Source organism: Tamandua tetradactyla, chromosome 24 (assembly GCF_023851605.1).
Source record: "Tamandua tetradactyla isolate mTamTet1 chromosome 24, mTamTet1.pri, whole genome shotgun sequence".
NCBI classification, from domain to species: domain Eukaryota; kingdom Metazoa; phylum Chordata; class Mammalia; order Pilosa; family Myrmecophagidae; genus Tamandua; species Tamandua tetradactyla.
This window is the reverse complement of record NC_135350.1, coordinates 40,999,674-41,016,428: the sequence shown is the minus strand read 5'-3', so window position 1 is coordinate 41,016,428 and position 16,755 is coordinate 40,999,674. Positions and strand designations below refer to the sequence as shown.

The 16,755-nt window shown below is 35.4% G+C and overlaps 1 protein-coding gene across 6 annotated transcripts in view; it reads right to left on the bottom strand.

Annotated features, from left to right (window-relative positions):
* The window catches only part of MAPK10 (mitogen-activated protein kinase 10), a 371,854-nt gene that overhangs the window by 178,159 nt on the left and 176,940 nt on the right, over window positions 1-16,755 (bottom strand). For 4 of the 6 annotated variants that reach the window (XM_077142934.1, XM_077142933.1, XM_077142938.1 and 1 more), the window contains exon 3: window positions 16,637-16,736. In XM_077142934.1, coding sequence (XP_076999049.1) covers window positions 16,637-16,736 — 100 coding nt within the window. The remainder of the gene's footprint in view (window positions 1-16,636; window positions 16,737-16,755) is intronic. The other 2 variants (XM_077142936.1, XM_077142935.1) reach the window with 1 other exon arrangement.

The window sequence follows — 16,755 nt, the reverse complement described above, 5'->3', positions numbered from 1 at the left end:
GTTTTAAATGCAATGACATGAGGCTTGAAATCAAGGAAGGAGTATGTGAAGCATGCAAAAGGCGACTAAACAATGCTGTTAAGAAACAGGGTACTGAAAGCTTATTCAAGGATATTTCAATAGGGTTTAAGATTTAGGCGGTGGGCATGGACAACAGCAGAAACAAGAATAAGCCTTGATTTGATTCCTCCACACCGTGGTCCATCTGTCCTCGGGACTGCTCTGGCATATCAGTAGAGCAGCCCCATTGAAGTCCTGCTTTCTTCCTGGCTATGAAAGGTTAAAAAGCAACTGAAGCTGCGATAACAAATGGCCATTTGTTATAAACATCTGCCAAGGTTAATTTGGGATGTAGGAAGTGCCCAATTTGCCATTTATTATGTCCTGATCCTTTTATTGTCTTTTAATATTATAGTTTCTGATCATTCACAAAATCTTTGGGAAACACTAGCCTCATCTAACCTAGCTGATTCATTTTCTTTCCCCCGTTTTTTCTCTTCATTTTTTTAAGTTTCTATTTATTTATTTATTTTTACATGGGCAGGCATGGAGAATCGAACCCGGGTCTCCAGCATGGCAGGTGAGAACTCTGTCTGCTGAGCACCGTGCCCCCTCCCCGCTTTTATTATTATTGTTTTTTAATCTTGAAAGGTGGACAGTAAAACAGTTCCTAGAACAATTTACAACAAACTGCAGAGCGCCTGGGAAGCTGAGCAGCTGGAGGAGGGTTAGGATGAGTGGACTGGAAGGGGTCCTCCCTCATTCTCTGTAGTCTCGGTATGGGACCAACAGGGAGAGAGGGATTCTTGTCAAGAAAGAAGGGAGGAAGCTGAGGAGGTTGGAGGTAGGAGGACGAACATAAAATAAAATGTCATCATTGCCTGGATTCAATCTAGTTTCTCTTCCCTTCTGAACTATGGCTTATCCTGAGTGCACAGCATGTCTGTACTAATCACATGCAACCACCTTGATGTTCCACATACCTGACTTAACACTGTATCTTAACGATGTCCTACTCCTTCAGACCTGGCTGTGGTTTTTCTAGCTAGGGTTTCAATCTTCCTATAATACCTCATTCTACCACCTCTTCCAATATTTCAATATATATTTATCAAAAGAAACCCAAGAATGGAAGAACCACTTCTCTTTCAGACTTACCCTAAGAGATACTCTTTATTCAACATTTAGAAATATTTAATCTAACAAACACTTAAGGTATATTAATTATATACCAGATACTGGTTTTGGCAATGGAGATGCAAAACGGAAAAGATAAAATTGTCGAAAATGGAGGCAGTCAAGTAAGCAAATAGTTAAAATACAGATGATGTATTCCATATAGAAGAAAGAGACAGTGGGGGGGGGGGAACAAGGAGTATCAACTACCTGCTTGCATCATATATTATCAATTCACCTACTAGATGCCAAATCATGGGTATAACTGTAAATGTTTGAAGGAAGACTTGATCTGTGTTTTCTCCTCCAACTACCTATACCCTCGGGCCTCCCTTCTCACTGGTCGTTAGACATGAGTATGCATCTGGACCACCTGGGAAATTAATAATACCCTAGAGATGCTGAATCAGGCTACTAGCATAGGTCCTGAGGGTCAACATATTAGTTAGCCAAGGGGATTCTGATGGGATGATCTGAGTAATTTGACTTTGAAAAAGACTGCATGAGAGCATCTGGAACATTAGAGTCACCTGAAAATTGTTAGAAATGCAAATGCTCAGACTGCACTCCACATCTATTTGAATCAGGAACTCCAGTGTTGGGTCCAGCAATTTGTATTTTAATAAGCCCTGTAGGTAATTTTGATGCATATTAAAGTTTGAAAACTACCTATTAGAGTGGAGAGATCACTGGAAGAGTATGGAACAGATCATACAGCTCTGCAGTTTTAATTTAGAAATTAAAACATGATGCAGCAAAAATGATGTTTCTGCATCTGCATCAGGGATGCACTGCCCCTATGCACAATTGTTCTATGAACTCTGTTGCTCTATGAACTGCCAAGTTCCATTGCTCACGACACGCACAACCTGGAAAGCAGAGTCCTGGTTAAGACAAGGGTTATCTCACAGTTCAGATTCAAGTATTTTGGAAAGCTTCTCTGCCCCAGATTTAAGGATTGTCAAAGTCTCTGTACTCAGCAAGGTCAATGGTTGGCCAAGTAATGAAGTAAATATTTTTATCCTAGCAATTGTTTATGCTCCCAAGACATACCCTGTAATTTTTACCAGTGTACATCTACAACAGTAGTTTTCATATAATGGGGATGTTATGTATGAATTCGGTGATAGATTTGTATAATGGTTGAGACAATCACAGAACATTATACTAGCAGCAAAATTTCAGCAGTGAGAGAATTACCAGTCAAAAATAGGCAAATAAAAGCTATTCAAATGAAATGTCTAGAGTTCTGGAACCTTTATAAAATAAAACTTACTTAGTGACTTTTACCTCCATTCCAGAGCATGCATTTACATATTTTTTCCAGTAAGAGTGAAAGAGACTGTTATAAAGGTTGTGAATTTATACATAAATGCTGGCATGAGTGCTGCACATATAGACACATACACACAATTTCTGTTGAGGTATTCTCTTTATAACTAGTTTTGAAGTGACTTTCTGGTAAAATCTAGAAGTTAGAGAACACAAGATATTCATTCTTAAATGTATCTCAAATACCTGGCAAAAGACTATTTTAATTGTTAATTAAGCTAAGATGCAAAGATAATTTTCTTGAATTATTGCCATAACTAAAAATTTGGCAGCAAATGTGTTTTGTTGAAGAGTTTTCTCCCCATCTCATCTGTGCCCCAAGCTTGCAAATCCAAAATCCACTTTTGAAAAATTCAGAACATATTTAATAGAGTTTATTTATATTTTATACTTAAACTTCCATGCAGTCCTCCTCGTATGACTACAAAGTTCAAATATAAACTTTTATCTCTAAAATTTGTCTTGGGAAATATGTCATTAAGCACACTATGAAGAAAATAATCAGTGCTAAAAATTTTTAAATTTAAATTTATACTAAAACTTTTAGGAGGGATGTATAAAACTCAGAAATATGCATAAATCTTCATTAAAATAGAGAATCTCTTTCCAGAAAAGAAATTAGTGTGTAGATTAACAGTTTATTATAAAGAAGGAGTATTCTATTTAAAACAATTCCTGTTACGGAAAAGTTCATTTATCAATTGTTTGGTCATGCAAGCACTGGCCTGGTTGTTACAGTGAGGACATACCATGGATTTAAATCATCAGAAAGTTGACTGCAACTACAGCTGAATACATTTACCATCAACTGAGGAGATTGCCTTCAACAATGAGAGAAGTCACATCCAATGAACTGAAGGTCTTAAAAGGAGAAGGGATGATTTAAACAGTCAGAAGGGAGAATTTCCATTTCTAATTCAGCCACCTTCCTGGGGAATTCATCGAAAACCTTGATCAGAGTCCCTGGCTTGCTGCCTGTCCTGTGGAATTAGGACTCGCCCATCCCCACAGTCACATGTGCTAATTCCTATAATAAGTCTCATTACTTATGTGTCTGCATCTATTTCATTGAATCAAATTATTTTTAAAAAATAAAATTCATTATGTCACTGGATATTAAATTTATGTTTAAATGACAATTATTTCTATATGGCTAGAGCAGAATTTTTGGATGGAGGGGGAATTCAAAGCACACTCCTCCTTGAACCCTTGTTCCTCCTCTATCACTCACAAAAAAAAATAAAAAGAAGATTTTATTGCCACTGGCAGTTTGGTAGACAGAGCAGAAATCTGAATATAATCTGTCAAGTGAAAAGAACACATCTTGTGCTGTAATGTAAGAAAGGTCTGGTTTAACTAATTCCATACCCACCATCAGTGGAGTTGCTCACCTAAGGCAATGCAGTTCTTAGAAAGAAAAATGTCTCCACATTAGTGAACTTATTCTGCGGGTGTCTAAAGCTTCAGTTGCACTTTTCTCACATACAATAACCTATATTCCAGAAGTGCAGCCTCCCCATTTTCATTTGTGGATGACTGCCTTGTATTACTGTTTATTCAGTTCCCGAACAGGAAACACTGAGGTTTAAGTATTTTCAGAGGTTACGTTTGCTTAGTTTCTTTTGAATGAGATAACAAAATAGCATTGAGTCTTTCATCTGGTGGCAGCCATCAGATAGGCTGTGGCGAAGGACACTCGCTCTTCCATCTACCCCTGATTGCTTTTCCCCTCAGTCATACAGATTCAGGGACACTGTATCCTCGTAGCTCCTCTAGCCTTCTGTGCCATCCAATTCCTTAAGCCAAAATAGGCCTTACAAGTACATCCAGGAGTTATGATGGACGATGTCGTTGGATGTGATGTGTGTTCTCTAGGGTGTGCTGATGGCAATACCACCAGATCTCTGCCCTCCACAGTGTCCCCACTCAATCTGGCCCAATAAAACGCACAGACTGAGATACAAGGCCAAACAAGGTTTTGTCATTTACCTGATTTATAAGCGCGATGGTGGCAGCAGAAATTCTTGGTTCCTAAGCCTGGATCCTAAGGCAAGCCTGTCCATCATGATGTTAAACAGAGCTCAGAGCATTCAGTCTGCTGCTAAGGAGCAAGCTACATACAGCTGCAGGACCTGAGCGTCCTGAATTCTTACTGGGTCGGTAAAGATTCCACAAACAGATTCTTTGAGATTATCTTCATTGATCCATTCCATAAGGCTATCAGTAGAAATCCTGACCCCAGATGGATCACCAAGCCAGTCCACAAGCACAGGGAGAAGTATGGGCTGACATCTACAGGTCACTAGAGCCGTGGCCACAAGTTCCACCACATTGTTAGTTCTCTACATGCAGTTACAAGAAGGCACAATACTCTGCAGCTCCACCATTACCATTAATATAACCAATGCTTGTCAAATTTATACCTAGTAAACAATTTAGAACAGTCATGTTTACTTAAAAAAAAAAACACACTGAGTTTGAATCAGTTCTGCACTTAATGTCAGCCTAACCTTGGGCAAATCATTTTATTCTTTCCTTTCTTCAATATTTATATCCTATATGGTTCCAAAAGGATTCACGCAGTTCACCAGAAAATGTATAGGAACGATGAAACCATTATACTGATGCTAAGAATAAATATCAAATAAAGCATGTTAGGAAATGACAGTTTACCAGATGACTTAAGAATATCCACTGCCTTAAGCACAAAACTCAGTATCAAGCTTCTGAAATGCCAAAGGAAAAACAACAATGACAACTACAAAATCACAGTGCATGCCAAATTCTGCTCATTAGTCTCACAAATCACACAGCTCATAGTAAAGATAAATTCTCTATATCACTTAACTTCAGGAAGCGTATATTTAATAATTCTTTATATAATAAACCTGGAACCAAACAGGCATCTGTTAATATTTTTAACCAAAGACACAGAAATATATTTTATATGATTTCTATATCAGCTCTCAGTAAAGCAAAGAGAGAAAGAAAGATGAACTAATATTTATCATCAACCGACTATAAGCGTACTGTTAAACACTTTATATTTATAGTGCTGTTAACTTGTTGCTTCACAAAGTTTTAGAACTATTAATGATACTAATTAATATGATCTAAATTTGTACAACTCCAAACCATGTACTCTTCTTTTTATAGACCATGTAATAGTTCAACAAAAATAATTTAAAAACATTATGAGGTTTTCTTATGAGCTGCAGAAATAGAGCTTAAAAAATCAAAGGAAATGAATCAACAATATAGCCTTTTGCACAGTCTCTTTTATTTGTCAATTGTCTCAACCTAGATTTTAACTTAATTGAATATTAATTCAAGTTTGAAATAGATAACCCTATACTGATGATGGGAAGCAGGATTTTCAGACTGCCATGAAATGTAAAGGGTCTGATTCCATTTATTTATTAAACAAATATTTATCAAGCTAACATATAATAATTTTATAATTACCATATTATACTTTATAATCATTTTATAATTATCATATTATATTATAATTATTATGTAATAATTGTATAATAATAATAATTATCATTATTATTGAGAACTTTTATATCTTATCTGAAGACACATAGCTAATAGTGGGGGGAAATTTCCAAACAAAGGTGGCCTAATTCCCAAGCTCTAGAGCCACAAGGCGCTATGACACTACTATAAAAATCAACATGTAGTCACCAGCAGGAAAGCTGGAGGTTAAAACACGAGAATGTTTAACATAATGAATTTTGTCGTGAACAAATATAAAAAAAGTTCTTTCGTTAACTAGAACAAATATACAATGCCTGTATTATAAGGAGTTGCTAATAGAGGGTTATACAGAAAATACCTATTGCAAACTATGGATTATAGTTAACAGTAATATTTTAATATCCTTTCATCAACAGTAACAAAGTACCACAACAATTGTACAGCTCAATAATGCTGGAGGTCAGATAACGGGGATGGGAAGATTTGGGTTTTATTTTTTATTTTCACTCCTTTTCTGGAGTAATGAAAATGCTCTAAAATTGATCATGAGGATGTATGCACAACTATGTCATGGTACTGTGAGCCACTGATTGTATACTTCAGATAGTTTGTATGGTATGTGAATATATCAATAAAATTTCATTTAAAAAATCAACATATAAACAACAGGGTTCAGAATGGTCATGTAACAATTTTTTTTCCTGCATTTTCACTTGTTATAGAGGAAGTGCTAAGTAAATGTCCATGTGTTCCCTGGGGGTGCAAAGATAGTTCAGTGGTAGAATTCTCACCTGTCATGTGGGAGACCCAGTTGAGATTCCCAGCCCGTGCACTTCCCCCACAAAAAAGAAAAAATAAATCAACAAATGGTGCTGCATAGCCACATGGAAAAATAATGAACTGTGAACCTACCATACAGTATCCAAAAAAAAAAAAAAAAAAAATCCATGTGTTCCACTGTGTTTCCCAGACTTCATGGCAGTTGTATCAGGGTCATATCACTAAATCTGGCAAATTGATCACAAGCAGAAATAGCAGGCATCATCTAAATACCGAGGCAGTTAAAAACTGATGTGCCAAGGAATAAGGGTAGTTCAGCGGTAGAATTCTCACTTGCCATTCAGTAGACTCGGGTTTGATTCCCGGGTCGCACTTCTCAAAAAACAAACAAAAAACCAAAAAATTCAACAAATGGTGCTGCAATAATGCGATACTCACATAGAAAAATAATGAAATGTGACCCCACCATACAGTACACAAAAGAAAAACTGATGTGCCTCAAAATTGGAGTACAGACTATTTACTTTATAGCAATGTCAAATTTCTTGAAGTTGATAACTTTACTTAATATGATTTTGTAAGTGAATGTCCTTATTTTTAGGAAATATACATGGAAGTATTAAGTATACAGGAACATGATGTATGCAGCCAATTCTCAAATGTTTAAAAACAGATAGACAGACAGAAAGATAAATAGATGGCAAGGAGAATGATACAACAAATGTGGCAAAATGTTAAATGTTGGTAAATCAGGATATCTGGTAGGGACATACTGGAGTGTTTTCTGGTTTCTGTATTATTTTTGTAACTTCCCTATAAGTTTGAAACTACTTCAAATTAAAAATTAGAAAGAAAAAGAACTATTGTGCCTCCACCATTCATTTCTTTCCCCACTCTAGTGTCTTACCTGGCATATCACAGGATAGCAGAGGCCTAAATTCCTGAATCACCGAATGGAGAAGAGCACTTGCTAATCTGCACTGAACTTTGTATGAACAAGAAAGAAACTTCTGTCTCTTAAGTCACTGAAATTTGGGATCTATGGATAGAATATGATTTTCATTCAACAAGCATTTATTATGGTCTTACAGTGTACCAAGCACTATTCTAGGCTCTGAAAATACAAAACTCCCGCCCTCATGGAGCTTAAATTTAAATTGTCCCTTAGAGGATCAAGCTTAGAATGTTGGCTGCATTGTCAAAAGGACCTAATCTACCAAACTAATCAGACTTTCAATTTTTTACAATAAAATTTCCTACCACAAAAAAGTACAGGGCAGGCGATGGTGGCACAGCGGCAGAGTTCTCGCCTGCCATGTCGGAGACCCAGGTTTGATTCCCGGTGCCTGCCCATGTTAAAAAAAAAGTATAAAATAGGAAGTAAGTGGTATTATATAATCAAGACAAGGTAAAAATCCTCAAGTTAATGAATAATCCTTAATGGAAAAAAAAGACAAAACACTTTCTCAGGGTCAGGGTAAGAAACTTTCATTTTAAGGAGAGCAAAGAGTCATTTAGGAATGAAAAGTTTGAAGTGAGTTATCTGGATTTTACTAGCATGCATATTCCATAGAGTTAATGGAAATATTAAAAACGCTATTTGAAAATTTATCTCTAAAATATGTCTTAATATTTTTAAAAAGGAAAATTAGAGTTTATCAAATGCTACATTTAAGAATCTGGAGGGCTGTAGACCTGTTTTCATTCACGAAATAAATAATATGATTTCTAAACCCTAACAATTTATATTATTTATAAAAATATATTTATATTATCATTCCCTTGCAAGTACAAGTTCCATATGCTCCTAGATCTTTGTTTAAATCTCTTTGAATATGTACTTTTTAAAACTTCCTTTGACCTTTTTTAGAATGAAGTAGAGTTGTTATATTCATTTTTAGAGAAGATGAGCAAAAAGAGCTCATTGACACATTCCAAGCTGGAACTAGGTTTGGAGCTCAGAATCAAACTCGACATTCTTTTTCTTAACTTACTAAAAAATGCAGCCTGTACTTATCATGTACCCCAATTTCAGATGGTACTTATTCAGAAAATCAAAACTTATCACTTATTATATATTTTCAAAGCAACTTATCAGAATAGAATTCAAATATTGTATTTACAGAATTAATTGATTTTTGTAGGAATATATGGAATATATAGGAATATAGGAATACATAACATGGAATCCACGAATTTTTGCTTCTCTCATAAAGCATGACTGCAGATTAACTATGTACTAAAACACACAACTACTTTGAAAGATGTAAGCAATAGTCTCATTTCATCTAAGACCTTGTTCTAGTTTTCAAGCTGCTGGAATGTGATATACCAGAACTGGAATGGCTTTTAAAAAGGGGACTTTAATAATTTACAGGTTCATAGTTTTACATAATTGTCCAAACTAAGGCATCCAGGGAAAGATACTTTAATTCAAGGAATGCTGATGGGCCACGAACACCTCTGTCAGCTGGGAAGTCACATGGCTTTCATCTGCTGCTTTCTTACTCCTGGGCTCCATTGCTTTAAGCTTCTGTTCCTGTAGGGGCTCCTTGCTTTGCTTCTCCAGGGCTGGCTTTCATCTCTTGGCTTCCCTTGGCTCTCTTCAGCTTCTGGCTTGCTTAACATCTCACAGTGATGTCTGCTGGGCTCTGAGCATCTCCAAACATCTGTGTCTCTGTTCTCCAAGTGTTGGCATCTATGTCAGCTCTGCTCTGAAGTTTCTGTCAGCTATGTCATTTCTGTAGACTCTCTCTCTGTGTTGGCTCTGAGATGTCTGCCATTTCTCCAAAATGTTTTCCCTTTTAAAAACTCTAGTAATCTAATCAATACCCATCTGGATAACAGAGTTATCAGAGAAAGTAGGATTTAATCATGAGTATGATTACTGATTGACTATATTGATATTTCTTTTAGTCTCAGTCTCTTAGAGCAGCTGGAAGTAAAACCCTAGAATTATGGAATTGTAACCCACACTAAGCTCTGAATCTGTTCTACAACTAACTGTTGCTAAGTGCTTTGAAATTTGTTGCTTTTTTGTATATATGCTATTTTTCAGAAAAAAAAAGTTGATTGTTGATATACACTTACAAGATGTTAGCATATTGAGAAATGGACTTGATCTTGAAAGACAATCAAATGAATTTCTACTCGGGAAGTGGTGTTTTTCCACTGAATTATTTTTCCTCTTTCAAAAGCATCTATTTAACACTTACTGAATGATAACATTTGCATGATAAATGTACAGCTGTATGTTGATATTGTAAACCATTAATTGCATACTTTGTATGATTACATGGCATGTGAATATATTATACATATCAATAAAAATAATTACAGTTAAAAAAAAAAGGCCCACCTGGAATGGGTCACAGCTCCATCTAATTGAAAGGCGATGCCCACAATTGGGCATGTCACATGTCCATGGAGATAATCTAATCAAAAGTTTCCAACCTACAATGTTGAATCAGGATTAAAAGAAGCGGCCTCTCCCACAAGATTGGATTAAGATTAAAGCATGATTTTTCTGGGGTGCATAATATTTTCAAACTGACATAGACTTTCATCATAATTAAAATTTTAATTTTGAGCTGCATTTACATTAAATTTAAACCCATTAAACTAGAAATCAGTTTGACTTTGTTTTGTGATTCAAGCAAACCAAGCACATACAATGAGTCAATACACTTACATTATATAATTGAACCTTAGGATCTTTACATTTTTGTTAATCTTTAGTAGTATACTGAATCTATTCATTAACTGAAATAACTACCCAATAAACTTTTATTAAAAACTGTCCAGTGTATAAAACAAAAGTTATCACTAAAATTCCTGTGGAATTTGCTATAGCCATCTTTACCTGTAGCCATCTAGAAAAAAGTTACAGGTATATGTTATGGGCACTCAGTAAAGATCTGTGAATAAATGAATGATGAAAACAATCAATGAATAGACATCTCCTTGGCATAGGCAATGTAAGAAGGCATGAAGAGTTTTTGAGTCATAACCTAAAGGAAAGAGAATCTTAACCCAGTTACTTTTATTCCTAGTGCTACTTAAACTTTTAATTGTCGACTAATTAATTTGAACCTTCTATGTCTCGGGCATTCTTTTTTCTTTATTGTATACTGTGTAGTAGGGTCACATTTTATTTTTTTCCTTGTGAATATCTCGTTATCGCAGCACAATTTGTTGGCAGGTGAGAATTCTACCACTGATTTACCCTTGCGCCCCTCAGGCATTCTTAATATGAGGAAATCATTTTAAATGATTCATAATCAACTCAAGTGTCAGTAAACCTTTAGAGAGGACAATAAACAAACAGCTTTTAAATGATTAGTGATTAGAAAAATAATCAAAGCATAATAAATCTAGTAATATACACTTATAAAATGTTGAGTATATTGAGAAATGGACTTGATCTTAAAAGACAAGCAAACAAATCTCTACTCAGGAAGTGGTGTTTTTCTATAAACTTTTTCTCTTCTTTTGTTCCAAAAGCATTTATTTAACATTTACTGAATTGACATTTTCTAGGCTGAGGATTTAAAGATGAAGATGCCCTGGTCCTTATCATTTCATGGGACATGTCCAAGGCATTGGGTCCCCAAGTCAATCAACAGTGGCTGGGGAGACACACACCTGGACAGCTAATGGTAGCACACATCAGAATGTGATAAATGCTGTAGACACCAGTGGTTGTGACTTCCAACATACATTGTCGTTCTATGCATATATTCCTAGTTAAAGCCCTAACTCATCTCTTCAACAGAGTTCCAAAAAGAATACTTTTCACAGATTATTTTATTCATAGAGTGAACTATAACAGCTCTGTACTTCTTAGTTCAATTGAAATATGTTAAGAAGGCTTGCCTATTTCTCAGGAGGATCAAGAGCTTTTGGAACGTACTTTCAATTCCCTGTAGTTACATATTTTTTAAAGGATCCATAACAGTGCAAACTAAAGATTTTTCTTGAATTATCCAATATCACAAGTAAAAATGTCACCCCAGAATATAACAAAAAAATCTCTTGCTTATATTCCATTGCAAACAGTGGTTGGTTGAGTTTTTAAAAACAAAATGAGAATGGCTAAAAGTCAGCAAACACAATCTTCTTTGAATACTTCAGTTAAGAACTAGGGTCAAAGCTGTTTTAGAGAGAATGTAAATATTTTATGCTGATAAATACTATCTAGGAAATTTTATTTGCTACCTTTTGTGTGATTTCTCATTGACAACAAGGAAAGTTGAAAATATGGCAGTATAAAAAGCCACAAAGTAGGACAAACCAGGATTGTGGACACTTGGTCACTATTTAATTGTTGACAAGTTACTGAAATCTTTTAGTATTGCTTGTGGGGCAAGAAGTTGGAGCAAACTAACCCTGTTTGTGGCTAGTTTAAACATCTCGGCATATCAATGACACATATAATGTCCCATGAAATGATAAGGTTCCTAAAAACATGGTTTGAAGGTAAACTGCACAAGATAATTCTGCCTCTAAAAACAAATACAGTTTTCTTTAAATTGCTAAAGTAGTAAATGAGGCACAGAGCTGCAGGAAAGAAAAAAGCAAATGTTATCATCAAATAAAAATTCTATGTAGAAAGTAAATATAAAGCTCTAAGTCACGACCAAGAATATTCTGCTTGCTATGATATTTTTGGACTTTTTTTTAAGTTATAGAATATGCATGTATACATTCCAAGTTCCAAAAGCTCTTAGTAAGCAAGAAAATCCAAAGCGATTAAGAAACTTCATGCCTCTCTTCTTCCTTATTCTTTTGCTTTAGAAGAACTCTCACTAGAAAAAGAATCCTCACTAGAAATAGACATTCTGCATCTGTATACAAATGTTGGAAGCTGATTTGCTTTCAACCTCCACAAATCCTTTTTGGATTTAAAAAAAAAACAGAAGTGAAACTTTTGTGATTTTTTTCTTACTCGATAATTTTTGAAGTTCAGATTTAATCTTGAAGTAGATAAAACCTTAATTTAGTTATTCATTTGTATATTTTTTTAAGTGTTAATGCTCATAGTAAATGGCTAGGATCATCTAAGCTAAGAAAGTAGTCGCAGTCATACAGCTTTCAAGCGATTGGGTCATGATATTCAACCCAGAAATTCAGGCCAGCTCATTTTCCACCAGCACATGATCACAGTTGCAACTGATGACATAGACGAAACACATCTCATTCACTCATTCATTCATTCATTCATTCGTCAAATATTTAGGCTATTAGAGCTGCACTAATTTGGGGTATTGGTATAGCAATGAACAAAACAGAAAAATCTGTATGATGTGTAGGTCAGTGTTCAAAGATAAGCTTGGGAGAGAGGGGGATCCCTAATTTGTAGCTTTTGCTCATTTCTGTAATGTAAAAACTCCTATTATAACAAATCTTAGTTGCAGATCTAACATCACTGAACTCTGAGTTGAGAGGAGATGTACATGATCTCAACTCAGAGATCATGTACATCTCCTCTCAACTCGTGTGAGCCTGCATCCCAGCAAAACAATGACAAAAAATCTGTCCAAGTGTAAAATACATTGTAGTAGAGAGAAAAACAACATAGTGTTAACAGGTATAGTGATGCTGGTAAGTATTATGGAGAAAAAAGAATGATGGGGAAAGAAGATAGGCAATGTAGGTAGGAAAGGATGAGTTTAAACAGGAAACCAGGAAAGGCTCCTTAAAGAATAACATTTGAGCAAAGCTGTAGCAGTCACAAAGGATGAGTGAAGTGGATAACAGAGGAAGAGCATTCCAGGCCAGGAGTCTCTAGGATGGTAAAGCCTTGATTAGTCCTTTATAAAGATTTTGTTTTTAACCTTAAATGAAATTAGAAACCACTGAAAGGTTGTTGGCAGGTGAGAAAAAATTGTATGGTTTTGTTTTTAGCCAAGGAATCGCATGACCTGACCTACTTTTTTCAAAGATTGAAAGATCACAAAGATCATTCTTGCTGATGTTTCGAGAATAAACCATTTGGGGATGGGCAAAGGCAGAAGCTATTACAAGCATTAACGCTGGATTGAACAACATTGGTACTAGAGAGGTTGGAGAACAATGGGGAGATTGCAGATACATATTTTTTCTTTATTAGAGAAGTCATGCGTTTACAGAACAATCACGCATAAAATACAGGATTCCCAAATACTACCCTATTAGTAACACCTTGCATTGGTGTGGACAAGTTGTTACAATTGACGAAAGCACATTTTTATAATTTTACTATGAACTATAGTCCATGATTAAACTTAGGGGCCACTGTTTGTGCAGTGTAGTCCCATGGATTTCTAACAATTTTTGTTCAGTTACCATAAATACAATCTAAGATTTCCCCTTTAATCACCTTCAGATATCTATTTCAGTGCTGTCAATTATGCTCACAGTGTTATACTACCGTCACCACCATCCATTACTACAACATTTCCATCACTCCAAATAGGAACCCTGTACATTTTAAGCCTTAACTTTTATTCTTTATCCCCACCCTGTCCCTTGGTAATCTATACTGTAGATTCTGACTCTCTGAATTTACTTATTCTAATTTTTTCAAATCAGTGAAATCATATAATATTTGTCCTTTTGTGTCTGTCTTATTTCACTCAACATAGTGTATTCAATGTTCATCCACATTGTCACATATATCAAGACTTTGTTTCTTTTAATGGCTAAATAATATTCTACTATATGTAAGTAAAATGACAGCCTACATTCACAATGGGAGAAAATATTTGTCAACCAAATATCTGATAAGGTTTAATATCCAGAATTTATAAAGAAACTCTTCAACTTAACAAAAAGACAAACAGTACAATTTTAAAATGTTCAGAAGACCTGAATAAACATCTCTCCAAAGGAGATATATAAATGGCCAGAAAGCACATGAAAAGATGCTCATGGTCATTAGCCATCAGGGAAATGCAAATCAAAACCACAACGAGATACCATTTCACACCCATTAGAATGACTGCTATTAAAGAAAAACAAGACAGAAAACAAGTCATGCAAAGAAACAGGAACACTTGAACTTTGCTGGTGGCAATGTAAGACAGTGCAGTCATTGTTGAAGACAATTTGGCAGTTCCTCAGAAAGCTAAGTATAGAATTTCCATATGACCTTGGAAATCCCACTTCTAGGCATTTATTCAAAAGAATTGAAAGCAGGGAATCGAACACATATTTGTAAACCATGTTCAAGGCAGCATTACTCACAATTACCAAAAGATGGAAGCAACCAGATACATTTTGAATGTAGAGCTAACAGAATTTGCTGGAAGACTGAATGTGAGGTGTGGCCCAAAAGATGAGTCCAAGGATTTTGTTCTAAGCAATTAGAAGGATGGAGTTAGCACTTATTGAATTATCAGACAATGGGAAGAGAAATTTTGAGGAAAGATTAAGATTTCATTAGGGTACAGTCTGATTTACCTGTTAAGAATTCCAGAACAGGTACCTGGATAGATGAGTCTGGTTTCAGCAAGAGGTTTAGGTTGGAAATATAACTGTGTATTCAACGTATGCCTGATATTTAAACCATTGAGACTCAATGGGAGCACCTGGAGAGTGACTGTAAATTTATTTAAATTTATTTATTTATTTATTTATTTAACACATATATATTGCTTTCTATGTTCAGATACTATCAACTCATTTAATTCTCATAACAACCTTAGGAAATAGGTACTGTTCATTTCTCCCCTTTTTACGAGTAAGGAAGCTGAAGCACAGAGTGCTTTAGGTTTACGTACCAACTTGCCCAAGGTGGTAAGTAAATGGCTAATAAGTAGCAGATCTGGAATTTTTCACCAAGACTGTCTGGATCCAGAGTTCTCATAGAGAAGAGGAGGAGTTTCAGCATTTGGAGGTCAGGGAGATGTGGCAGATCAGTGAGCCCTGAGTAAGGCAGGAAAACGATTTTCTTCCCGTAGAAGACTTTATGCCCAGGGCAAGAACATATGGCAATTTATCCCTTCATAATCTTCCATAATAAACACTTCCACTTCAAAAATCAGAAAGGCTATGTTAAAATCATGGACCCTGCAGTGTTATTTCTTAAACTTGTTCCAAGGGATACCTGTCATTCTCTACTTGCAGCACAGCTCTTTGAGGTGATACAACAATGATAACTACAAAAATGCTCCTTGCTTGGAGCATTTAATTCTCACCATATAATTATCATCCAAACCAGAACAACTCTGAGAGCGAAAAAGGGGGACTAATGATTATGCTATGACAGCAGACTCCACTAAATAATTAGGACTCCACTAAATAATCCTGTATATGTGTAGCCACCCCAGGTAGCCTCTTTCTTAAGAATAGAGATTTTGGGAATATGAAAGAATAGCCTCCTATTTGGTCCATACCCATTCTGAGCCATGGTTGCCACTCTTCCTGCTACACGTTGTAGGCAAAATATACCTTTACTTGTTTTTATTGTTGTTTAGGCTTTTAGTTAACTACTTGTGAGAATTTGGCATCAGAAAGCATACCCAGCACCACCTGCATATTATTACATATGGGCATTGGAGATATTCTATTTAAGGGTTCATCAGTCCTTAGGATGAAAAATAATTGCACAAGACTTTAGCTTTTTTGATGACTAAAGAGACATGTCAAAAGCTTGAATGGAAATAATACAAATACTTAGCATAAATGAAATCACTACATATTGCAAATCCACAAGAATTTTATTGATTCTTATTTAACTTAAAGGAACTAGAAAAGAACAAAAACATCTAGGTAACCACTTCAACTTCCTAAGCTACTTTAAATATTACATGAACACTACCTTTGGTGTCAAATAAATGCAAGATGGAATGGAAAAATGGAAATACAAGGGAATATACTGTACCTTGTTTAAACTGTAAGGAACACACACCTGACAAAAGGCAATTTTCACATCCAAGGTAGGTTCACTGCAGTAGTACAAGAAATGGAGGCTCATAAATAACCTACAGGAAAAAAAAGGGA